The sequence below is a fragment of the Manis javanica genome, chromosome 17 (genome assembly GCF_040802235.1).
Source record: "Manis javanica isolate MJ-LG chromosome 17, MJ_LKY, whole genome shotgun sequence".
Lineage (NCBI taxonomy): Eukaryota > Metazoa > Chordata > Mammalia > Pholidota > Manidae > Manis > Manis javanica.
In genome coordinates, this window is record NC_133172.1 from 47,852,673 (window position 1) to 47,879,573 (window position 26,901).

Consider the following 26,901-nt stretch of genomic DNA (forward strand, 5'->3'; position numbering starts at 1 on the left):
GCCTGTCACAGCACTCATGTGGCTGTTACCCCAAGCTCTCAGAACCTTGGACCAAGAAAAACGATCAACACAACCCTTAAGTAATGCCTCTGTCAGTTCCAGGCCAGAGGGGTCCACGTGCCTGGAGGTCTTCTTTTCATGGTAGCTCAGCACGGAGGCCAAGATAAAGAGGGCAGGAGAAAGAGGCTGTTTCTACAGGTAGCTGATGACACCAGGGGCTGACATTAGGTGGTGGAGCCTGACCTCACAGGAGCACCCAGGCCCTACATTGAGACACAGTCAGGTTGTCAGCTTGAAGCCATGGGCAGGGTGAGGACTATATAGTCAGCACCTGAATACAGAGGGGCCTTCTGCAAGTCATAATCCCCTCCCACTCCAAAAGAAATACACACCTGGTGGGCAGGAGAGGTCCAGGTCCAGTCAGGATGGGCCTACTTAGGTCTGGCTAGAACATGGCATGAATAGCATCTGGCACATCTGACAGGGCTACCTGCCTATACCGTGGGCTCCCACAGGGCAGGCTATGTCTGTCATCCATGCTGAATCAAGCTGAGGAAAGGAGCACTGTCCTGCAAAACTGAGGGGCAAGCTCAGCTCCTAGGTCTTGGTATCTCTCCTTTGGGGTTGGGTTTCACTTTTCCTTGTTTGCATGGAGTTTCTTTTGGACCTCTGGGTAAAGTGCACAGACGACCCCTGGTAATGTGGGAGCTTGTGACTGCACACATTGCCAGATCTGGAGGGATGGGCATGCACAAAACCCTTCCCCGAGGAAGCCTAGGCATGGTACTTCCATACTTCCAGGACCCCTAGATGCAGGCTCCTTCTGCCCAGTACTCAGGAAGCATGGGGTTGAGTGGTCCACCCTGATGTGGCCCCAGCCTCCAGCACACAAAGGTACACTCGAGAGTCTGTTTTCAGAGACTGACTGACCAACTCAGGTTTCAGAACTGGCCCTCTGCTCTTGATGAAACCTCTACTCTCAAAGGACTTCAACGGCCCTAAAAAATACAGCCTTAAATCCAGAATTTTTACCTCACTGCTATAAATAGGTGGAAGCTGTTATTTGGAAGCAGAGAGTAGGATACTGTAGTCAAGAGATCTCCAGACCCAGGAATAATTATTTCCAGGTCACTTCAAAAGGCTGCCGAGTCACTGCGCTGGAGTCAGGCCAGCCAGAGGGAGGCCCTGCCTACAACAGCTAGAAAAGCCGAGCACAGAGGCTTACACCTGTGTGCTCACCCACTGGCTGTGATACTGGAGACAGACACTGCAGACGGGAATCAGGAAACAGATCTTTCCTCCCCTCAGGCACCAGCTCTGCTCCCCTACAACCCCCAACCTCACTCTAGGGGCTGAGCAGCTCCAGAGACTGGAGCTCTGGGCACTAGAGGGCACCACACAGAAATATGAAACGTCAAAAGAACCTGGTTCAGACCAAAATCTCACAAACCCCAGAAAAAGGGCCAAATGAAACTGAACTCACTAATCTTCCTGAAAGAGAGTTCAAAATAAAAATCATCAACATGCTTATGGAGGTACAGAAAAATATTCAAGAACTCAGGAATGAATTTAAGATGGAGATTCAATCATTAAGAAATTCCATATCTGAAATGAAACATACAATGGGGGGATTTAAAAGCAGATTAAATGTAGTAGAAGAGACAGTAAATGGAACAGAAATTAGAGAAGAGGAATACAAAGAAGCTAAGGCACAGAGAGAAAAAAGAATCTCTAAGAATGAAAGAATATTGAGAGAACTGTGTGACAAATCCAAATGGAACAATATTCACATTATAGGGGTACCAGGAGAAGAAGAGAGAGAAAAAGGGATAGAAAGTGTCACTGAGGAGGTAATTGCTGAAAACTTCCCCAATCTGGGGAAAGAGATAGTCTCTCAAGCCATGGAGGTGCACAGATCTCCCAACACAAGGGACCCAAGGAAGACAACATCAAAACATATAATAATTAAAATGGCAAAGATCAACGATAAAGACTTTAAAAATAAGCTGGAGAGAATCAACAAAAAGGACAAAAACCACATGATCATCTTCATAGATGCCAAAAAAGCATTCGACAAAATTCAACATCCATGCATGATAAAAACTCCCAAAAAAATGGGTATAGAGGGCAAGTACCTCAACATAATCAAGGCCATATATGACAAACCCACAGCCAATGTTATACTTAGCAGCAAGAAGCTGGAAGCTTTTCCTTTAAGATTGAGAACAAGACAAGGATGTCCACTCTCCCCATTTTTATTCAACATAGTTCTGGAGGTCCTAGCCATAGCAATCAGACAACACAAAGAAATAAAAGGCATCCAGATTGGCAAGGAAGAAGTCAAACTGTCCCTGTTTGCAGATGACATGATATTGTACATAAAAAACCCTAAAAATTCGCTCCAAAACTACTAGATCTAATATCTGAATTCAGCAAAGTTGCAGGATACAAAATTAATACACAGAAATCTGTTGCATTCCTATACACTAGCGATGAACTAGCAGAAAGAGAAATCTGGAAACCAATTCCATTCACAATTGCATCAAAAAGAATAAAATACCTAGGAATAAACCTAGCCAAGGAAGTGAAAGACTTATATTCTGAAAACTACAAGACACTCATGAGAGAAATTTAAGATACCAATAAATGGAAACACATCCTGTGCTCATGGATAGGAAGAATTAATATTGTCAAAATGGCCATCCTGCCTAAAGCAATCTACAGATTCAATGCAATTCCTATCAAAATACCAACAGCATTCTTCAATGAACTAGAGAAAATTGTTCTAAAATTCATATGGAACCACAAAAGACCCTGAATAGTCAAAGCAATCCTGAGAAGGAAGAATAAAGCAGGAGGAATTACGCTCCCTGACTTCAAGCTCTACTACAAAGCCACAGTAATCAAGACAATTTGGTACTGGCACAAGAATAGACCCATAGACCAATGGAACAGACTAGAGAGCACAGATAGAAACCCAAGCATATATGGTCAATTAATATATGATAAAGGAGCCATGGATATACAATGGGGAAATGACAGCCTCTTCAACAGCTGGTGTTGGCAAAACTGGACAGTTACATGTAAGAGAATGAAACTGTATCACTGACTAACCTCATACACAAAAGTAAACTCAAAATGGATCAAAGACCTGAATGTAAGTCATGAAACCATAAAACTCTTGGCAAAAAACATAGGTAAAATCTCTTGGACATAAACATGAGCAACTTCTTCATAAACATACCTCCCCAGGCAAGGGAAACAAAAGCAAAAACGAACAAGTGGGACTATATCAAACTAAAAAGCTTCTGTACAGCAAAGGACACCATCAATAGAACAAAAAGACATCCTATAGTATGGGAGAATATATTCACAAATGATATATCTGATAAGGGGTTGATATCCAAATTATATAAAGAGCTCATGCACCTCAACAAACAAAAAGTCAATAAGCCAATTAAAAAATTGGCAGAGGAGCTAAACAGACACTTCTCCAAAGAAGAAATTCAGATGGCCAACAGACACATGAAAAGATGCTCCACCTCCCTAATCATCAGAGAACTGCAAATTAAAACCACAATGAGATATCATCTCACACCAGTTAAGATGGCCAACATCCAAAAGACAAACAACAACAAATGTTGGTGAGGATGTGGAGAAAGGGGAACCCTCCTACACTGCTGGTGGGAATGTAAACTAGTTCAACCATTGTGGAAAGCAATATGGAGGTTCCTCAAAAAACTAAAAATAGAAATACCATTTGACCCAGGAATTATACTCCTAGGAATTTACCCTAAGAATGCAGGAGCCCAGTTCGAAAAAGACATATGCACCCCTATGTTTACCACAGCACTATTTACAATGGAATATTATTCAGCCATAAGAAGAAAATAAATCCTACCATTTGCAACAACATGGATGGAGCTACAGGGTATTATGCTCAGTGAAATAAGCCAGGTGGAGAAAGACAAGTATCAAATGATTTCACTCACCTGTGGAGTATAACAGCAAAGCAAAAACTGAAGGAACAAAACAGCAGCAGACTCACAGAACCCAAGAATGGACTAACAGTTACCAAAGGGAAAGGGATTGGGGAGGATGGGTGGGAAGGAAGGGATAAGGGGGAAAAAGGATCATTATGATTAGCATGTATAATGGGGTGGGAGGGGACAAAGGGAAGGCAGTATAACACAGAGAAGACAAGTAATGATTCTATAGCATCTTGCTATGCTGATGGACAGTGACTGTAATGGAGTATGTAGTGGGCACTTGATAATACAGGGAGTCTAGTAACCATAATGTTGTTCATGTAACTGTGCATTAATGATAGCAAAATAAAAATAAAAACAAAGAAAATAGAACCATACAATATAAAAAAAAAAAGGCTGCCAAGCAGCCCTGATATGTTGTAGAAATACAGGCCTCTCTGCAGGTGAAGGAAGAGGCTCACAGAAAAGGCCCACAGGCTTGGCTGGCCATAGGGTTAAGGGGTTTTGACCAGCTATTTGGCACTTGGCCCCAACTGACAAACCACCTTCTGGTCTGGTAGAACTTATTGCCCGAGCTCCTCCATTCCCACCCAGGTCATTTCCCAAGGATATCTCAGACAGAGAAACAACAGGAGTGCAAAAGGCAGCAAGGGGTTGGACAATACCAGGCATGCAAACCCCAACCTACCTTCCCAGAGCCCTGGCCCTAGGCAGCTCCTCCAGTGGCTTCAGAGATTCTCCTGGCTACCCCTTTTCTAGGCAGGGCTGCCTGAGGCACCCTGTAAGCTTGATCTGCAGGGCCATCACGAGCAGCTTCCTCCCTTTACCAGCCTCAGCTGACACTCACTTGGGAGGCTTGTACAATGCCTACAATCAAGCGAGGGTTGCTGAGGCCTGTCCCCAGGTACTCTGTCAGAGATAGGACAAGGTACACCTAGATGTTCAGTGGGGCCCCGGCTCACCCAGCTGGAGAGAAGCATGGATTTCCTCACAGAAGGACCAAGCAGCCCCATGGCAGACCCCTGTCAAGCACTATAGATCCTGGGGTGAAAGATGCTGCAAAGAGAGGTGGTGGACACAGAGGGGGCTCATCAGCTGTGGGCAACAAGGGTCCCCAGCCTATAGTGAGTGGGACAGAAGCAGTCCCTGTTTGGTGAGCACCAATAAATAGCATTTCCAGACTATTAGAATCCCAACTACATATCACTAGTCCCTAGGACATCCACCTGCTATTAGTATTTGCTCTGAGCAGACACCTTACACTGCTCATGCTGTCCTCTTACGAGGTTAGGGAGGAAGGATATCAAAGACCTGTTACTGCCAGTGCCTGCCATTTTGCTGGGCTAGCCTCTGTCCTCATGAACTTGGCATGTGCCCCAGTGTTCTGCCTAATCTCTACTATCTGCTATTCCTCTCCTGCGGCACACGCAGATGTGAAATATCAGCTGTTTGCAGAATGTGTCCTATCTAGTAGAAGCAGGGCCCAACCACAGGCATCAAGACACAAACACTCACAAGCCATGCTCCTAACAGCCCACTAAGAGCAGGCTTGGTGAGGTGAGCTCTCGGAGGAGGTAAAGATGTTCACCTGAACATGACCATTCTGTGGAAGGAAGGCAGTGACACACCTAGAGAACAGCTGCCTCCTCCACAAAAATGACGAGGAGGAAGTTATCTGCTGCCCAGCTCTGATGCAGATGGGGCCACCTAGCAATGCACCCTGAGTCTCCCTGATCCTGTCTGACATACAAGACACAGAAGGAAGATCCATCCTACCCCTGGCCCCTTCAGAACAGCTGAGCTTGGGAGAAAAGCCTATACCCCACTCTTTATCCACACCCCTAACTTTTTCTCCCTGCTTCCTCCACCCAGGAATTCCAGCCAATGCTGACTGTCACCAGGTCAACCATGGGAGGGTCGAGTTGCTGGTACACTCATCTGCCTACAGATCATCCTGCCCTGCTTCCAAACCATTTAGCCAAGGGTTCTGAATTCTTATTTTGGGCCACACCTGTCCCTTGGTTTCAAGTTAAGGAGGCCAAAAACACCTTATGGAATGTAAACATCAGGACTTCCACACCTTCCAACAGAAACCTCTGACAAGGTGAGCTAAGACATGCCTACATGCTGCCAGGAAAGTCTGAGCACCACAGCCTCATACAAGAGGCACTCTCTGTTACCATCTGCCTCTGGAGCCGAGTGGGACCCCCAGAGTGGCTGCCTTGACTCCTGACAGCCCTGGAGGCAAAGATGTTCTTGTTAAGCCAATACAGGAAAACCTACAAGAAAGCGCCTGAAACATCAACATCAACATTTGGTTGCTGGGCCATCTCCATCCTCCAGAACTCAACTCCAGCTGTCATGTAGGGCATATATCTACTCAAAAACAGAAAACAAAAGCACTAGAGAGAAAACGTAATTTCGATTATACCTAATTTCACTCTGACAGACACTCATAAAAGAACTTTAAATGTATAGGTATTTCCTTCCTCACGTAGAAAAAAAACACCTTTCTCAATAACAACAAAAGTTAACAGTTATGTACCTGGCACTATTCTAAGCAATTTACAGGAATTAATTTACTCAATCCTTATTACCATCCCATATATGAATTAGGTACTAGAATCACTTCCATTTTGTAAATGGGGATACTGAGGCACAGAGCAGTTAAGTAACTTGTTCCAGGTAACACAGCTGCCAGGGTGCAAATGCAGACAGTGTGGCTCCAGAATCCATGTTCCCAACCACTAAGCCACACTGTTCCACTAGCCAACCACAGCCCTAGAGGTCTGTTTCTGTGCATGACCAAATGTGACCCTGTAGTTGGGTTCAGACACTGAGTCCTGACATACAGAAAAGGGAGCACAGTTACTCCTCCTATAAGTAGAAGGTGATGGCAGAGCCCCCACCCACAATCAGTGCCACAATAGTTATGGCAGTGGGGACTGGCTGAGCCCAAATGAAGCCTTCTCCTAGCCAAAGGCAAGCTGCAGGAACCTGACTCAAGACGGGTCCAGAACCACACTTGGCCATTGTGTTGAGGCAAAGCACCATAACAATGCAGGAGTGGCCGCCTCCAGCCTCTGCTGCGCAGATGCATCTGTGCTCCCTCTGGAGCATGGCAGAACCATGGATGAGGGAAAGGAGAGCACAAAGATTACTCCGAGGAGTCCCACCCTGGGGCCAAGGGGGAGCAGTGACAGTTAGCGGAAATAGGGAATACCTGAGGATAACGTTTCTGCAGGAACCTAACCTCAGTGAGGCAAGCATGTTCACTGTCTGCTGGACCTTAAGCAAAGCAATGAGGTTTCTGGAGGCACAATCTGCTCGAAGCCGAGTGGAGACAGAGGAGTTGTATATTCTTGCCTGGAGGGCCCATCGACTGCCCTTTAACCGCCTTTCAGGGTCTGCCAAAGTGCAATCAACCATTTATAGGCCAGAGTCTTCTGTGTCCCTCAAGGAAAGTAGAACTCTCACCACTGCCTCTACACACCCACTTCGCTCAGTTACTCTAAGTTCTAATCAGGAACAGCATCCAAAAGCAACCAGAGAAACCAGTAGCTTAGGGTAGAGGAGGAAAGGAAGTAGGGAGGGAGGGAGGAAAAGAGAAACAGCGAGCAAGTGAGTGTGAGTGTGAGTGTGAGAGAGAGAGAGAGAGAGAGAGAAAGTGTGTGTGTGTGTGTGTGTGTGTGTGTGTGTGTGTGTGTGTGTGTGTGTGTGTGTGTAAGAGAGAGAGAGGTTGTCTCCCATAGTCAAGAAGCACTTACTCCAGAGAGAAAGGGGTGGAGGCTCTCTCAGACCAGTCCATCATCTGTTCTTTTTGGTTTCACTCAACCAGATCAGGAACCATAAATAAAGCGGCTTCAGTTTTACACTTGGGCCTTTCCTTCCTCACAAGTTTCCCTTTCAAGGACTCATAAAAGGTAGGACTAAGAGTCATAGGCCAGATGCTTCTTGACAGCAGCAGGGTAGGCCAAGGCTGGACTTCCTAAGTTACCCTCTTCTTGGACTGACTCAGACAAGAATGCTTGACTCATGCTCTCCCACTTAGTCCAAATGGCAACAGAGACTTGGCATCTAGAATGGCCGTCACTGAGCCATTTTATTAACAAAAGCATTCTTGAAACAAACTATCAGCAAAACTCTGGAAGCATACCACTTCTAGCTTACAGTCTAATTATCCCCTACTCTGAAGACACCAAGCCCAGCTGAATAACTTCGCACAGGACTCAGTCCTGTACTGTCCTCCCATCTCTCTAATCCAGATACTATCATGATCTTCTGGGCCACTGAGACAGTCTCCTAACTGGCCTCCTTACCCCTGTCTTGCCCCTGCCCCTCTGGCCTGGGCAGATCACACCCCTGCTTAAACCCCGCAGTGACTCCCATGACACCCCACCTGCTGTATCTCCCACTCAGCACCAGCTATCAGGCCCACAGTTGCTCAAACCCTCCAACCCAAAGCCCTTGGCAAACACAAGGCTCCAGGTGACATCATTTTCAAAATTCCTTTTATCCTCTGGTAACAAATCTATAAAATATATAGATATTAAGGAAAATTAAAATACAATGACATATCTATACCTAGAGTGTGGTGGAAGATTAACAAACTAAAGAAAATAAGAAAAACCAAACATACAGAAAACTCTATGGTAGATCAGGAACAAATTCTGTACCTACATATTTCACAAAACCTGATATGCTAGAGTATAAATCAGACTAACTATATTTTTTAGAAGGCAGACCATATCATAATCCTGGTCATGATGGAATATAGTCAGGCTCAGCCTGTTAAACATATGATTAAATAGTGTCAAATCATGTAAAAATTACAGAGCACTTTTGCTCTCTTGAATGTAACCTGGGTCAGGAAGAAACTGAGAATAAAGAATGTAATAAATACCTTAAAATGAAAAAATAAATCTAAAAAAGCATATTGAAATTTGTAAGAAAAAGACAAAATATACTTAGAAAAAAATGTCTAACAATAAACACCTATTTTTATTAGCATGAAAATTAAAATACAATGACAGATCTACACCTAGAGTGTGGTGGAAAATAACAAACTAAAGGAAAGAAGAACAAAGAAAATAAAAGTGGAAGCAAAAAAATCCTCAAAAATACTAGCAAACTAAATCTAGCAGCATCCAAAAAAGATTTTAATACAAGATCAATATACAAAAATAAATTATATTTTTCAAAAAATGGTGCTGGGAAAACTGGACAGTTATGTGCAAAAGAATGAAAATGTATCATTGTATACCATACACAAAAATTAACTTAAAATGGATTAAAGACCTGAAACTATCAAAATTCTAGAAGAAAACATAAGCAGTAAACTCTTGAACATCAACATTAGAAATTTTTTTCTGGATGTCTCCCTAGGCAAGGGAAACAAAAGCAAAAATAAGAAGTGGGACTACATCAAACTAAAAAGCTTCCATACAGCAAAGGAAACCACCAAGAAAATGAAAGGCAACTTACTGTATGGGGGGATATATTTGCAAATTTATATATTGATAAGGGGCTAATATCCAAAATACATAAAAAACACATAAAACTCAACACCAAAAAAAAAAAATTCAATTACAAAATAGGCAGAAGGCTCTAAACAGACATTTCGCCAAATAAGACATACAGATGGCCAACAGGCACACAAAAAGATGCTCAACATCATTAATCATCAGAGAAATGCATATCAAAATTACAATAAGGTAGCACCTTACACCAGTCAGAATGGCTAGTACCAATAAGACAAGAAATAACAAGTATTGGTGAGGATGTGGAGAAAAGGGAACCCTCATATACTGCTAATGGGACTGCAAATTGATGCAGCCACTATGGAAAGCAGTATGGAAGTTTCTCAAGAAACTAAAAATAGAAATACCATATAACATAGCAATTCCACTTCTGGGAATCTACTTGAAGAAAACAAAATCATTAATTCAAAAAGATACATGCATTTTTATGTTTACTGCAGCATTATGTACAATAGCCAAGATATGGAAGCAATGAAATGTCCATCAATAGATAAGTGCATAAAGATGGGGTACGTATATATAATGCAATATTACTCAGCCATAACAAAGAATGAAATTTTGCCATCCGTGACAACATGGATGGACCTAGAGGGTATTATGCTAGGTGAAATAAGTCAGTCACAGAAGGAGAAATACCATATGGTTTCACTTGTATGTGGAATCTAAAAAACAAGACAAACAAACAAAACAGAAACAGACTCATAAACCCAGAGAGTGGATAGGGTGAAGGGGGAGTGAGGGATAGGTGAGATAGGTGAAAGGGATAAAGAGGTACAAACTTCAAATTGTAAAATAATTTAGGCACAAGGATGGCAGTATAGCACAGGTAATGTAGCTCATAATACTCTAACATCTTCCTATGGTGACAGACTGTAACTACACTTATCATGGTGAGCATTTAATAATGTATAAAACTGATGAATCAGAGTTCTTTATATGAAACCAATATAATACTGTATGTAAACATTTCAATAAAAAAACAATCATATCTTATACATTTGCAATGAACAACCTAAAAATGAAATTAAGAAAACAATTCCATTCACAGTAGCATCAAAAAGAATAAAATACGTGGGAATAAATTTGACAAAAGAAATGCAAAACCAATGCTCTGAAAACTACAAAATATTGTTGAAAGAAATTAAAGAAGATCTAAACAAATGGAAAAACATCCCATGCTCATAGGTTGTAAGATTTAATGTTGTTAAGATGGTGATACTTCCCAAACTAATCTACAGATTCAATGCAATCCCTATCAAAGTCCTAGCTGATTTCTTTATTCAAATTGACAAGCTGTTTCTAAAATTCATTTGGAATTGTAAGGGACCTAGAATAGCCAGAACTTTCCTGAAAAAGAAAAAAGTTGAAGGACTCATACTTCCCAATTTCAAAACTTGCTACAAGGCAACAGTAACCAAGACAGTGTGGTACAAGGTGCAAGGATAAATACACAGATCAATATAATACAACTGAGAATCCATAAACCCATAAATCTCTGATTCAACTTATTTTCAACAAGGGTGCCAAGATCATTCAATAGGGAAAGAATAGTCTTCAACAAATGATGTTAGAACAACTGGATAGCCACATGCAAATAAATGAAGTTGGATCCTTATCTGACACTATAAATAAAAATTAACTCAAAATAGATTAAAAAAACTAAATGTAAGAGTTAAAATTATAAAACTCTTAGAAGAAATCACAGGGTAAATATTCATGACCTTAGATTTGGCAAAGGATTCTTAGTTATACCAAAAGCATGATCAACAAAAGAAAGAAATAGATAAACTGGACTTCATCAAAATCAAAAACTTTTATACTCCAAGGACATTGAGACAGTGAAAAGACAATGGGGAGAAAAATTTGCAGATCACATAATTGATAAGAAACTTGCATCCTGAATATATGAAGAACTCGATAATAAAGAGATAACCCAATTTACAGGCAAAAGATATTAATGGACATCTTTCCAAAGAAGATAAACAAATGGTCAATAAGCACATGAAGAGGCTTCACATCATTAGTCATCAGGGAAATGAAATGAAAAACACAATGGGATACCATTTCACACCCACTAGGATGGCTACAGTCAAAAAAGTTAGGTAATAAATGTTGGTAAGGATATGGAGAAATCAGAACCCACACAAACTGCTAATGGGAATGTAAAAATAGTGGGGTGGCCTCTGTGGAAAACAGACTGGCAGTTCCTCAAATGATTAAACAGTGTCATCATATTATTCAGCATTTCCACTCTGAGGTATACAGTCAAGATAAATGAAAACCTGTGTCTACACAAAATCGTGTACACAACTGTTTATAGCAGCGTCAAATTTAACAGCCAAAAGGTGGAAACAGTCCAAATGTCCACCAACAGACACAGATGAGCAAAATGTGATATCCCCATACAACAGATTATTCAGCCATAGGAGGAATGAAGTACTGATACATACCACAACTTAGTGGACCCTCAAAAACATTATGCCAAGTGAAAGAGGCCAGTCACAAAAGGCCACATATTATATGATTCCATCGTTATGAAATGTCCAGGATGGGAAAAATGGTCACAGAAAGCAGATTAGTGGACTCCAGGGACTGGGCAGAAGGAGAGTTGGGGAACGACGCTAATGGGTATGGAGTTTCTCTTTGGGGTGATGAAAATGTTCTGGAATTAGTGATGATGGTAGCACAACTTTATGACTATACTAAAAACCATTGAATTTGTACACTCAGGGGTGAATTTTATGGAATGTTAATTATATCTCAATTTTTTTAATTAAGAAAATAATAGATTGGTAAGAGTAGTCTTTTTTTTTAATTAACAAAATGGATTCAATTAATCTAAAAGATCAATCATGAAGATGATTTTCGTAGGTTTTGATAATATTAACCAAAGCCATTTTCCTATAAATTAAGAGAACCACATGGCCAAAGCAGAATATACTGAAAGTGCTGCCACTGTCTCCTGATGAACAGTTGGACTATTTCCACCTTGTGGTGTACTTGTACAAGCTAATGAGAGAGTAAGGAAAAGACTTCAAAAAATGCCCTCCCTAAAAGACCAACTGGCCCTGGTGGATTCACCAATATATTTTTCTAAGCTTGCAAACAGAAAATAATCTACTTATACAGCCATGAAAATAAAGGACCCCTCCCAATGACCTAGTTGGATCCCTCTCAACTAAACCAAACATATCAAGTTATCTCAATATATACCCATAAGGCATTTATAAATTTAACCATCCACTGCTGATTAAAGACTTAGAGTTAAATATTTCAGGACAAGGGAAGAGAGACTTTTTTTAAAACCTTTTTTTTTAATTTGCCACCTCCCTGACATACCTGAGCTCTTGCAGTTTTACCTCCCAGGAACTCCAGCCCAGCTCCACCCCTCTGTAAGGCCTCCTCTACACTAGTTCACTCCTGAACTAGATGCCTATTAGCAAATCTGATCATATCTTGCCTATGTTCAAAACACTCCTGCAGCTCCCACTGCTTGCATATCAGTATAGGCCCCTTCACATGGAACACAAGACTCTCCCCTTAACTGGTTCATCCTAATGAGCCCCAGGAAGCCATCCCATCACACTGGACAACCTGTTGATCCACTTGCAGGCCTTACTGTAACCATCACCCAAAATCACATGGCAAACTCCTATCTGTACCTCAAGTGCCAGGCTGAAACACCACTGTGAAGTTGCAATAACCATCCTAACAACCCTCCCCTAAACACAACTGTATCTATCAAAGAGATAAATCAAACCTCAAAACACCTCATCCTGAAGTTCACACCAAAGCTTCAAATTCTAGATGCAACCTAGGTTACCACCATCACTCCCCTTCCACCAATATCCAAATAATCCAAACACCACATCACTAATTATCAGGGAAACACAAATTAAAACCACAATGAGATATCACCTCACACCAGTTAGGATGGCCAACATAGAAAAGAGTTGGCAAGGTTGTGGAGAAAGGGGAACCCTCCTACACTGCTGGTGGGAATGTAAACTAGTTCAACCATTGTGGAAAGCAACATGGAGGTTCCTCAAAAAACTAAAAATAGAAATACCATTTGACCCAGGAATTCCACTCCTAGGAATTTACCCTAAGAATGCAGGAGCCCAGTTTGAAAAAGACATATGCACCCCTATGTTTACCGCAGCACTATTTACAATGGAATATTATTCAGCCATAAGAAGAAAACAAATCTTACCATTTGCAACAACATGGATGGAGCTACAGGGTATTATGCTCAGTGAAATATGGCCAGGCAGAGAAAGACAAGTACCAAATGATTTCCCTCATTTGTGGAGAATAACAATGAAGCAAAACTGAACGAACAAAACAGCAGACTCACAACTCCAAGAAGGGACTAGCAGTTACCAAAGGGGAGGGGTGGGGGAGGGCAGGTGGGAAGAGAAAGAGAAGGGGATTGAGGGGTATTATGATTAGTACACATGATGTGGCGGGGGTGGGGGGGGAGGTCATGGAGAAGACAGTGTGGCACAGAGAAGACAAGTAGTGACTCTGGCATTTTACTACACTGATAGACAGTGACTGCAGTAGGGTATGAGGGGGGGACTCGAGAATATGGTGAACCCCATTGTTTTTCTTGTGAAACCTTCATAAGAGTGTATATCAATAGTACTTTAATAAAAAAATTTTGTAAAATAAAAAAAAACAAACAGTCCAAACAGATTTCATTTCAACCAAAGGTCTCTTAGAAATCAGGAGCAACTGTCACAAAGTCTGTAGTGGCTATAATCCTCCACCTTATTACCCTACTGAAATACAGGCAAGTAGTTTCAAGTCCGCTGTTTAAGAATGACGATACTTTCAGTTTTAGAGAATGTATGCTCATCACAAAATCAAAAAAGTGATCCCAGAAAACAGAAAGCACCAAAAGCGGGTTTTGATCTTCCAAATCCAGCATGGAAACGAACAATGGTAGGCCCACCATCATTTCTGAGAAGAGTGCTTGGTCTGACCAGCCATTTGGCCAGCTCTGTATCCTGGGAAAGCCAGCAGTATCCATCCTTCCCAGGGAGATTCCCTATCTAGCTGCAATCTGATTCCTACTCTCCACCTTAAGGAATAATTGGGGAGATGGTCAGATATGGCAGGAAGGAAAAAGCTCAGGAGCTGTCAGGCAGAGTGAAAATGAAGACAGGTGCAATATTTACACAATGCTGAGGAACCTTTCTCTTGTGGAAAAAGATGCACCAGTGAAGATGTAAAAAAAGGTGCCAACTCTCCTGATGTGTCAGTAAGGGGACTAATACCTTGTCCAGCTCCAAGCTCCTTCTCCTTACAGGCCCACCCCAGTGCCTTGGCAGGGTCTACCTCTACAAGGGCCAAAAAGAGATTTCTCTACAATGTTACATTAACAATGAATGTCAAAGCACATGACCAGCAGCTGGCCTCTGACCAGGCCAGAGAGGTCAAAAGCCCCATCTTATGAGCTAGGCAAACAGACTAAGTCAGCTTCACATGGCTCCATCTCAAAGAAATTCAGGTCAGCCCGATCAAACCTTGAACCCCTCCCACCTCATCTGCCCCACTCCATGGATCTCAAACCCAATGGGCCATGCAAAAAAAAAAAAAAGTGGGGGCAGATTAAGTATGTGGAACTCATAATACCAAGCCTGGCACATGGTATAAAAGGCTTCATTCCAAGACTACCTCAAAGAGAGATATGAGAGCTTCTTGATGCAGGGGCATTTGCTTTTGCTTATTTTGTTTATATGTATTTGTATTTTTAAAACAGATAATATATGCCCAAGAAAATGTGAAAGCTTTGAAAGTGAAAACTTTCCTTTCTAGTCCTATCTCCAGCTACCCTGTCCCTTCCCAAGGATAGGTTAATGTTACAAGTTTTTCTGTAGTTTTCCAAAGATACTCTATGCCATATGCAAGTACATACAAATGTTTATTTTCCTTTTTTGGGGGCACATTTGGCAGCATATTATATACTGTTCCATGTCATATATTTTTAATTTAACAATAAATCCTAGAGATTGTTCTAAATCAGTACCTGAAGAGCCTCATGCTTTTCACAGAGGCTGTGCCTTTATGTACATTAACAAAAATACAACCAATGTTCAGGGTTGCTTAAACTGCCATCCAATAACAGATTATATTAGTTACTTTTGTATATAATAAACCAATAAAAGCCTCTTTTTTCTGTGAGCAAAGTAGTATAAAAGTACAAAGAGCACATTGAGAAGACAAAAGGTTAACCCATCAGTTTACCCTTGATGGGAAATTATTTTTCTAACCTCCTTGTTCACTAAAAGGCAGAGCTATGGACACTTGCAGACACACCTAGTGAGCCAAAGCCCGGGGCCTGTATAACAAAAGTCTCAGCTGCACACTATACAAAGAGGCCAAACATGCCACAAACATTCTGATTAATAACAAAAGGACAGTTTTCATTCAGAGCCAAAAGAAAAGGTCAGATTCCTGACAATTCATTGAATTGATGAAGTCTAGATTTCAAGTACTTGAAATCAGTCAATTAGAAAAAACAATGATTGATATTAAACATAGATTGGAAGAGATGTAAGGTTTAAGTGCTGCTCCCTCTTAGGAAAAAGTCAGCTGCCTTCTGTGTCAGAAGCACAAGCAGAGAGAGCCAACACAAGAATAGGGACTTTGCCCACCTCTATAACGGTGTCTGGGCAGCTTGCACCATGTCACTTATGCCACTAAAGGGACAAATGGACTTAGGACTATCTTCTGGAACCCACTGGCTTCTGGTGGAGGCTTCTATGCCAATTGTGTCTAGCCTAGGACTGGGCATGAACCACTGGGCAGAAAACAGCTGAAAGGGTGCCTGCCAGGCCCAGAGTATTCCAGAAGTCTGAGGTTGCTGACTGTCAACCCAAGCCTCATACACATTTATTTTTATTAAGAAACTGTTTATTAAGGAACTGCCTCAACTGTGTTCTATGTGGGAGGCCACTTAAAGACTTTGATCATTAACAAAGGGAAGTAACAAAGGAGCCAGGGTTGACATCAGCCTCTGTCTCTGTATGGGCAGGAGCTCCAGGCTGGTCAAGCAAAGCCAATGGGAGTGAGGGCTACTGAGGCGTATCCCCACTGGAAGCAATCTCTGGTCACTTGGTTTTGACTGCAAACAGTTCAAATTCCATGAATGACAATTACTTGCCAGCTAACTTTTAGAATAGAAGCCCACACCAGGCCCAATAGCTACCTTTCAGGATCCTCCACCCAATGGCTTAGCCTGGGACAGGTGGCCAGCAAACGAAATCCTCCCCAGCCTCTTGGCTGCTACCATGACTCTCATTGCAGAATGGATCAGAGCAGAAAAAAATGTTCTCTTAACCAGTGACTCACCAGGAAGTCTGTTCATGTTGACGCCTTGAGCTGAGAGTCCTATTCCCATGTACCTTAGAAACAAGCACACCAAAAAATTTTGATTAGCAACTGATTATGTATCTCCCTTCTCACATATTTCTTGGTAAAAGACAGAAAAATAGGAAAAGCAATAAATATAGACTTGTTAAACACATTAGTGGTTCTTGGAGAACTGTTACATTTTGATTTTCTAATGGAAATACCTTAATGCCTTAAGCAGCTCTAGAGACAGAAAGTAATGCCTGTAACCAGGAACCACTGGCTTCTGTTTCAGAGGAAAGTTTCCTGAAATCACTGCTTCCAGTCCCTTGGTTTCTGGCTCCAGCTAAGGTGGCAGAATCTATTTCCAAGAAGTGCCTAAAGTAAGTAGTTCAAATGTAGGTAGTGCTTGACCAAGCAATGCCAAGGTAAAGCCCATAGGGAGAAGCTACTCTTCAGCAGGGACCAAGACATAGAAAGACTATAGCTAGGCTGGATCTGCATGGGATCATCAAGACCCTTCACACAGGGCTTCTTCTCTGGGTGTCTCCGAACTCATTATTCTTGCCCCCTGCATTCACCTTACCTAGACCATCCAAAGCTGGGTGGTGGCGGTGTGTGAGGCCCCTGTGGCACTCCTCCACTCCTATCCAAGTATCTAAACAAGTAGGCTGTTCCCAGCAAGGTATGGCATATGGCAAGGACCCATTATGGCAACTCTGTCAAAGATGTCCCAATGGTGCTCATGAGATGGCAGACCAGGAAAGGAAATGAATAGGGTTTTTAGTCTACATGGTTGTAGTGTACAAAGAAATAGTGAGATATTTCCCCAAGAACTTAGAAATGAAAAACAAGTCATCACCTGTTAAGAGTAAAAAAGTAGAAACCCACACATGATGCCTGGTACTAACTACATATCAGCATCAACAGGTAGTCGAGAAGTTCAGAATACTGAAAACACCAACCAAGAGGGCTGAGGTATAACTTTATGGTTGCATAACAATGTGAATGAATTTAATGCCACTGAACTGTACACTTTAAAATGGTTACAATGGTCAATTTTATATTATGTATAGTTACCACAATAAAAAAAAGTTTTTTAAAGCATTAACACAAGCCATTTCCAAGTGACAGTACATTTCATTCAGATTGTTCCCTATTCTGTAATTGCAATGAACCCTTCCATACACATTTCACCATCTTGGGCTATTTCTTTCCTCTGCTGGCATGCTCCATGCACTTATGTACCTGTTTCCTAATAATACCAGAGCCCCTACAATATGGTCCTGTATCTATAGTAAATGCCCCTTTTCCCATCCCAGGCTGGCTGTGCCACTGGGTTTTGGAGGAACAGCCTGTACTAGCCAAATAAAGGATCAGGGAGGGAAGGTCTCTGACTCATTCATCTTCCTCTAAAACCAGCTACCCATATCATGCTAGACAGGAACGAGGAAAAGACACCAGCCAACACATGGACCTAATAACTTGGCCTGCAAGGATTAAGGGAAAGGGTTGGAAAGGGAAAGGAGAAAAGAAAAAGGATCATTAATTCAGAGAGGGACTTCGTGGCTCAAAGGACTTTGAGACTGTCAAGCTGCCTGCTATCTCCTGCCAGAAGGGGAACTTCAAGGACCATCAGAAGCAGAACCCAAGTAAGCATGCTGGCAGGGTTCCCAGTAGATTAAAACCTGTATATTTTCCTAGAAAAACAGCAGCCCAAATAATCAGTTTCCTCAATTTACATGGTGGAGGCTGCCAAAAGCTGATCTCCATTCCTTTAATGCCACAACTAACTGAGCAGCAAATGACCCCAACTGCCCTGCAGTCATCAATCCACACAGAAGTGCAAGAGAGCCAGTGGTTTCCTGGACTTGGATGTCACCTGCTCTGTTTGGAGGGGCCTGGATCTCTGCCCAACACCACATGGGATTCCCATCCCTGGCATACAGATTTCCTGACACTAAAATGAGGGCTTGTGTTTGTTGCATATGTGTTTCCTGGGTGACCGTCGACTGGTCAAGGTTAGGTGCAAAATACAGGAGGACAAGCAGCTTGGCCACTAGCAACAGGGCTCTGATTCCACAACTTCCCATGGGAGTGGGGAGCTACTAAGGCACATGTACTCAGACATGAGTTGCTTAAGCCTTCCCACTGAGGACCACCTCCAGCAACTATCCCTCAACACCTTCCTATAGACTCTAGGCCCACAGGTGGGACAGTGTTTGCCAGTAGATGGCCTGGGGATCTCTACATAAACCCTAGGGTCAGCTTGAGAATCCAAGTGGAAGAACTAAGGGTAGAGCACCCAGAGGAAACCAATACCCACATGTGAGTGCCATGCGATCTGCAGGTGTCAATGACACAGGGAGCAGCCCCATAAGAGCTTAAGTTACACATTCATGTGAAGTTGGAGTCTGTCTGTATTCAAAGGGAATGAGTCCCAAGTCTTCAAACATTGAGCAAAACTAAGTTTTTTCCAAAAGTATGATGTTCTAAAATTACAAAAAGATGCAGTCTTTGACCTTCCAGCAAGACTTCATGCACTTGAAAACTATTATCTAACCAATCTGAGATATACAAAGAGAATAAAAAAGCTGTAAGGACCCTGTGAATATACTACAAAACACTGAATTGTGAGTTAATTGGACTGTGTTAAATTACATCTCAACACTCAAAAAACTCAGAATAAAGGAAACTACATCAACATAATAAAGGTCATATATGAAAAACTCACAGCTAACATCATACCCAATGGTGAAAAACTGAAAACTTTTCCTCTAAGATGAGGAGCAAGACAAAGGTGCCTGCTTTTGCCACTTCTATTCAACAGTATGAGAGGTTCAAAGCCAAAGAAAAAGAAAATAAAAGCCATCTAAATTGGAAAGGAATATGTAAAACTATCTCTGTTCACAGATGACATGATCCTGTATGTTGAAAACCCTAAAGAGTCCATAAAAACACTGTTCAAACAAATAAATTCAGCAAAGTTGCAGGATACAAAATCAACACACAAAAAGCAGTTGGTTTCTATATACTGACACTGCGCAACTGGAAAAGGAAATTAAGAAAACAATTCCATTTGCAAACCAAAAAGAATAAAATACTTAGGAATAAACATAACCAAGGAAGTGAAAGACCTATACACTAAAAACTATTAAATATTGTGAAAGAAACTGAAGACACAAATAAAGGTGAAGACATCTGTGTTCATTGACTGGAAGACTTAATACTGGTAAGATGTCAATACTATCCAAAGTGATATACAGATTCAATGCCATCCATGTGGAATCTTAAGGGACACTGAAAAACCAAAACAATTTTGAAAAAGAAGAAAAAAGTTGGAGGACTCACACTTGCTGATTTCAAAATTTACTACAAAGCTATGGTAATCAAAACAGTGTTGGTACTGGCATGAAGACAGACATACTGACCCAGTGTAATGGAATACAGAGCCCACGAATAAACCCTCCCATATGTGGTCAACTGATTTCAACAAAGACGCCAAGACCATTCACTTGAAAAATGACAGTCTTTTCAACAAATGGTGCTGGGACAGCTGAATAACCACATATAGAAGAATGAAGTCGGACCCCTACCATACACCCTATGCAAAATTAACTCAAAAGATCAAAGACCTAATGTAAGAGCTAAAACTCTAAAAATTAAAATTCTTAAATGAAAACACAAGAAAAGCTTTATGACATTAGAACTGGCAATGATTTCTTAGATGTTATACCCAAAGCACAGGCAACAAAAGGAAAAATAAATCAAACTACATCAAAATTTAAAACTCTTGTACACTGAAGGACACAATCAACACAGTGAGAAGCAACCCACGGAATGGAAGAAAATATCTGCAAATCACATATCTGATAAGGGTTTAGTACCCAGGATTTATAAAGAATTCTTGCAACTCAACAACCAAACAGCCCTATTAAAAATAGGCAAAGAACCTGAATAGATTATTTCTCCAAAGAAGAGATACAATTGGCTAATAAGCACATGAAAAGATCCTCAACATCACTAATCATTAGGGAAACGCAGATCACAATGAGATACCACTTCACACCCTTTAGGATGCCTATTATTAAAAAAATAAACAAAAAACAGAAAATAACAAATATTTGTGACAATGTAAAAATACTGGAACCCTTGTGCATCGATGGTACAGCCACAGTAGAAAACACTATGGCAGTTAATCATATGGTAATTCTATTTGAAAATTTAAATTATGTTTTTAAAATGTTTAGTTTTTAAACATAGGATTACCATATGATCCAACAATTCCATTTCTGGGCAGATACTCAAAAGAATTGAAAGCAGGGACTTTAACAGATATTTGTACACCCATGTTCATAACAGCAGCATATTCACTGCAGCCAAAAGGTGGAAGCAACCCAAGTGTTTACTGATGAATGGATGAATGAATAAATAGAATGTGGTATATACATGCAATGGAATATTGTTCATCCTTAAAAAAGAGGGAAATTCTGATACATGCAACAGCAAGTACTAGATAAACCTTGAGGACATTATGCTAAGTGAAATTTAAGTCAGTCACAAATACCATATGATTCCACTTAGTAGTCAGATTCTTAAGGACAAAAAGTAGAGTGATGGTTGCCAGGGTCCAGGGGGCAGGGAAGATAGGGAGTTACTGTTTAATGGGTACAGAGTTTCAGTATGGGGAGATAAAAAATATTCTGGAGATGGATGGTGATGATGGTTATATAACAATGTGAACGTATTTAATGTCACTGAAGTGTACACTTAAGAGTGGTTAAAAGGTAAATTTTATGTTATGTGTACTTTCCCACAATAACATAAATGAATATATATAATTTAGCAACTGTTTAATAAAAAGGTTTTAAGTCCACTATCATCAGCTGTAACATGTTATTACATAGTCTTTTCCTCTTTTTGACCTTCAGTATTTAGGATCAAGGGAGATAATACCATCATACCTTTACCTGTCCTTTCTTTCAAAGTTGTCATCTCTAGCCAAAAACCTAGCATGCAGACAACATGTTTATTCAGTTCTGATATCCCCCAAGATCAACCCCCCAAGCCAAACATCCAAACACATGGGATGGAGCCTAAGTTTACAGGCTCCAACCCTCTGTCTAATGCCACAGTGGACAGAACAGAGCCAATGCCTGTTGTACACTTCAGGATGAAGGAATTATAGCAAAAAGCCCCCAGCCTTCAAAGGAAAAGAACAGAGCATAGCAAAGGAACATAGCAGTATATGGGCACATAATGGACCCACATTTAACAAAGCCCTAGGGTTCATCCACTCATGGGCTGATGGAGTACCTATCACCAAAGTCACAGGCTCTTTCCCAACCACATTTCAATAGGAACCTCAGCTTCTGGCTGGTATGAGGTCATAACAGAGCTGTGAGACAGGAAGTGAGCTCTGAACTCAGCTACAACACCCCTGGTACTATTCTCCCCTCTTGCTGACATTGTACTTCAGCACTGTGAGATTAAATGACTTATCACCACAAAGCCAGTAACACAACAGGCACAGGGTAGTTCACTATTCCATTCACTCACAAAAAACCTAAGCAGGCCTAAGGCTTCCTCTTAATCACAAACCAGTGACACATGTAGCGCTTTGCCAAGTCCTGGACTGATGTCCAGGCTCTCTGATAGGCTGCCAAGACTAAGGCAAAACAATAAAGAAAGAGCATAATGAAAACCCCAAACCCAAGTATGTTCTCCTAGACACACACAGTAGTATCTATGCATCTGAGGAGCAGGAAGAATGATGTTAGGAAGCCAACCTGACACTGCCTCTCCCTTGTTGAACCTGGTGGCACTTGAAAATGAATGGGTTGTTAGGAGCTGCGGGTCCTTGCTAAAGTAATTCTGTAAAAACAGGTGTAAAAAAAAATACCTCTTTATAGAGGCCTGCAGTCATTCATCCATTTCTCAAAGATCCTCTGTGCCCAGTACAGCACTGAGGACACAAAGTTGGGGGCCTGGATTCAGTCCTTGCCCTCCAACAGTTTCCAGTATCAAGTTAGGGGTGACCTGAGAATCAGGGTACACTGACTCAGGGATTGAGGGAGGGAAGGCTGGCTAAGAGCTGGCAAAGGAGATGAGGGGACAAAAGAGGAGCGGGTTCCATGCAGAAGCAGCAGAATGTGCTGCAGCTCAACCAGGGTCGCAGAACTGAGAGTTCAGTGTGGCTGGGTCACAGCTTGGGCAGACGGAAAAGAGCCAAAGCTGGAGCAGGCAGTGGGCTTCTCACATACAGCCTGCATACTAGCTGAAGGAGTTTGAGCTTCACAGGAGGTCAATGGAAGCTGGAGAAAGGATTTAGAAAGGGCACAGCTGACCAAACAGCTGATATTCAGAAAATGAACTGAAGAGGTAAACTGTGAAGTCTACCAAAATCATCCCAGTGGAAGATGACAGAGCTGGACAAGGCTAGAAGCAGTGGCAAGGATGGCAAGATGTGGAGAGAACCAACTGCCATTTAGAGCATGGGGACCTTATTGGGTGGGGGTGGAGCTGCCCAGGACATAGCATAGCACAACCAGTCACCAAAGAAATGGGTATTCTCTGAGACCTACTTGATCACTTTGGAGCTTAAATGCTTGGCCCATCAGTAGCAGCCTATCCCCAGCTCTATTTGAGCCCTGGAATTTATACTGTGCAAAATAGCTGAACAGGAAACACACCTGCATCAGAGCAAATATATCAGACAAACCCAGATTCAAATCTCACCTCTGCTACTGAGTTCACCATGCGCCCAAGGGCACATCCCATGGCCTGTCAGAGGCTGCCTCCTCAGCTAGCAGCGTAAGGCCAGACAGTCCTCAGTGCACTCACAGAACAGGATCAGACAAAGGAGCAGCTGGGCACAGTACCAGTGGAGCCTGCTGAAGGACAACTAAGTGGACAAACCCCAACCGTCCTTCAGTTTGTATACTGGATGGAGGATCTTCTAGCACTGGAATCTGGTGAAGGAAAGTAGGCCATTCTCAAAGGCCTAGATTTTTGGATATCTAAAAACAAATGCCTGTTTACTTGGGGTTGCCAAGGAAAAAGGTGAGCATTTGCTTCCCTCTTGGTAATGGGTCAGAAAATGCTAGGACACTAACAGACACTGCCTTCGTCACCTGGGAGGGAGGCAATAGGGGCTCTCACTCCCCAAGAAGGTGACGGGAGCAGACAGAGCTTGCTTCCCCTACACTTCCCGCCTCCACTAGGGCTTTCTTTCCAAGCAGCAGAATATATCTGAGGAGTTTAGAGGTAAACTTATTACTCTTTTAACAGGACTGAAAATAAGGTAAACCATCTGATTTACTCCTTTCTTCTGTATGGCAACAAAATGGGAGAATACCATCTGTCAGCAAGGTGAGACAGCCAGTAAGTGTAGAGGGACAAAAGACAACTCTTCGTGGCAGGGAGGCCATGAGTGGGCCTCTTTCTCAGTTTCTATCCTCACTGCCAAAACCACAATGCAGGCCAGAGCTAGAGGAGTGGTTCTGCCTCTGTGATGGGCTCCAGAGAGGAGAGAGAGAAGAGAGCAGTAGCTATATGGGCCAAGCTGGTTGAGATCCACCAGACAGCAGGAAGAGGAGCAGCAGCTACAGCAAAGGCCGTCAGCTGACCACATAGCCAGGTCCACCCTAGGGACCTCACCATCCACTGCAGGCAGCAGGGGCCAACTAGGGCCCTGAAAAGTGACCTCTCTTAACAATGGACTGGTGGTTTCTGGGCCCATGCTGCCCTCCACAAAAGCTGACTGTGTCGGCTCCCTCTGCCGACTCTCCCACAAAAACAACAGTCCGCAGAAACCACTGCAATCATGTGGGAGACACAAGCACACTCCAGTCAGCCTGGATTCTTCTTTTTTTGCTTTGATTTTCCAGATTTTCTAAATTAACTGAAATTACTTTGATAATCACAGAAAAATCATTTTCAAGAATCAGCTGATGGCTTGGCTGCATGCTAAGGAGACTGCTGGCTCTTATCCATCAAACTCTCTCTGGATTGTCCCAAGACATTTTGGTGTCAGAGGGACACACTGGGGACTTGGCCTGCATGGTCACCTTCTCAGTACACCTACTTCCCTGGGCCTTGACAGGAAGGAGGGCAGAGGCTGCATCTGAAGAATACAACTTCAGAAACAGCACAAAGTGGTCAAAATCCTAGCTTGGCAGAGGAGCCAGGGCTCCAGCTCACTTGGCCCCCGGAGCATCCCCAGTGCAACCCAGAGCACACGCTCAGGGGATGCTGCTGCAGTGAGACAGGATTGGCACAGCTCCAAATGACTAGAAATTCTTCAGTGACCCAGGCAAGGCTGGTGGGGGACAGAGAACAGGACCTTAGAAAAGAAGCCGGGCCTCTGGATTCTCACACCCTCAGGAGATCAAAGCCTGAAGGGACCACCCCTTTGCTCTAATCCCCAACCCAGTCACAAAAGATAACCTGGAGCACTCCACACAGGGAACCTCTTTGGCAGCAAGTCTGATATCCCCCTCCTGCCTCCTGAAGAGAAGCACCTGAAGAGTTTTAAAGTTTCAGGAACACTCTGCAGCAGGGTGCCAGAGACAACACCCCAGACTCTGAAGCCTGGTCTCAGGTACTCCAGCCTAATTCAGGACTGTGGGTCTTGGGTTTCACCCCACATCTCAAGTTCCCTATCAGAAGAGAAGAGGTTGGATGGGCTTCCAAGTTCCTTCCCAGTTCTAACCTAGAGACTTCAATTCTTGGCAAAATAATGTCTGGGTACTTTTGCAAATGTGTTATACCCAGATGCAAGCCTAAAATGGGGTAGACCCTGGAACAGCAATCAAAAAGCCACCAAGAAAAAATCAAAAGAAAAGGAAATTACAGGCCAGCATACCTTATGAATACAGAGGTAAAATCCTCAACAAAATTGGAGCAAACCAAATTCAACATATTAAAAGGATTATATGCCATGACCAAGTGGGATTTATCCCAGAAAGGCAAGGACAGTTCAACATAAGAAAAATCAATCAATATTATAATAAAATTAAAAGAACAAAGGGGAGAAAAACCCCATATGATCATCTCAATTGATGCAGAAAAAGCATTTGACAAAATCCAACATGCCCTCATAATCAAAAGCACTCAGAAAACTAGAAATAAATTGGGAGCTTCCCCAACATGATAAAGGGCAGTTATGAAAAACCACCCACAACTAACATACTCAATGGTAAAAGACTGAAAGTTCTTCCTTTAAGATCAGGAACAAGACAAGGATGCCACCTTTCACCACTGCTATTCATCATTCTACTGGAAGTTCCAGCCAGAGCAATTAGACAAGAAAAACAAACAAACAAAAGGCATCCAAATTGGAAGGGGATGAGTAAAACTATCTCTTTGTTCAGATGACATGATCCTTTATTTAGGAAATCCCCAACAATACATAGAAAGCTTATTAGAGCTAATAGACAAATTCAGCAGTCTCAGGATACAAGATCAACACACAAAGAACAGTTACATTTCTATATACTTAACACTGAACAATATAAAAAGGAAATTAAGAAAACAATTCCATTTATGATAGCATTAAAAAAAAAAAACCCACCCAGGAAAACATTTAACAAGGTGAAAGACTTGTACACTAAAAACTATAAAACATTGCTAAAAGAAATTAAAGACAAAAATAAATGGAAACACATTCTGTGTTCATAGATTGGAAGACTTTATGTTAAGATGGGGAGTAATAACACTCTACAAGTTGCTCTACAGATTCAATGCAATCCCTACTAAAAATTCCAAGTCTTTTTTGCAGAAATGGAAAAGTTGATCCTCAAAATCACATGGACTTGCAAGGGTCCCCAAATAGCTAAAACAATCTTGAAAAAGGAAGAACAAAGCTTTAAAAAATATTCACTCTTCCTGATTTCAGAACTTACTACAAAACTACAGTAATCAAAACAGTGTGATATTGCATAAGGTAGACATATAGACTAATTGAGATTTGAAAGTCCAGAAATAAACCCATAACTATAGCTGAATTACTT

The 26,901-nt window shown here is 42.0% G+C and overlaps 1 protein-coding gene across 1 annotated transcript in view; it reads right to left on the minus strand.

Moving 5' to 3' along the window:
• RANBP10 (RAN binding protein 10) overlaps positions 1 to 26,901 on the minus strand; it is a 60,876-nt gene that overhangs the window by 21,936 nt on the left and 12,039 nt on the right. Inside the window, exon 3 of the mRNA XM_037025272.2 lies at positions 16,889 to 16,941. Coding sequence (XP_036881167.1) covers positions 16,889 to 16,941 — 53 coding nt within the window. The remainder of the gene's footprint in view (positions 1 to 16,888; positions 16,942 to 26,901) is intronic.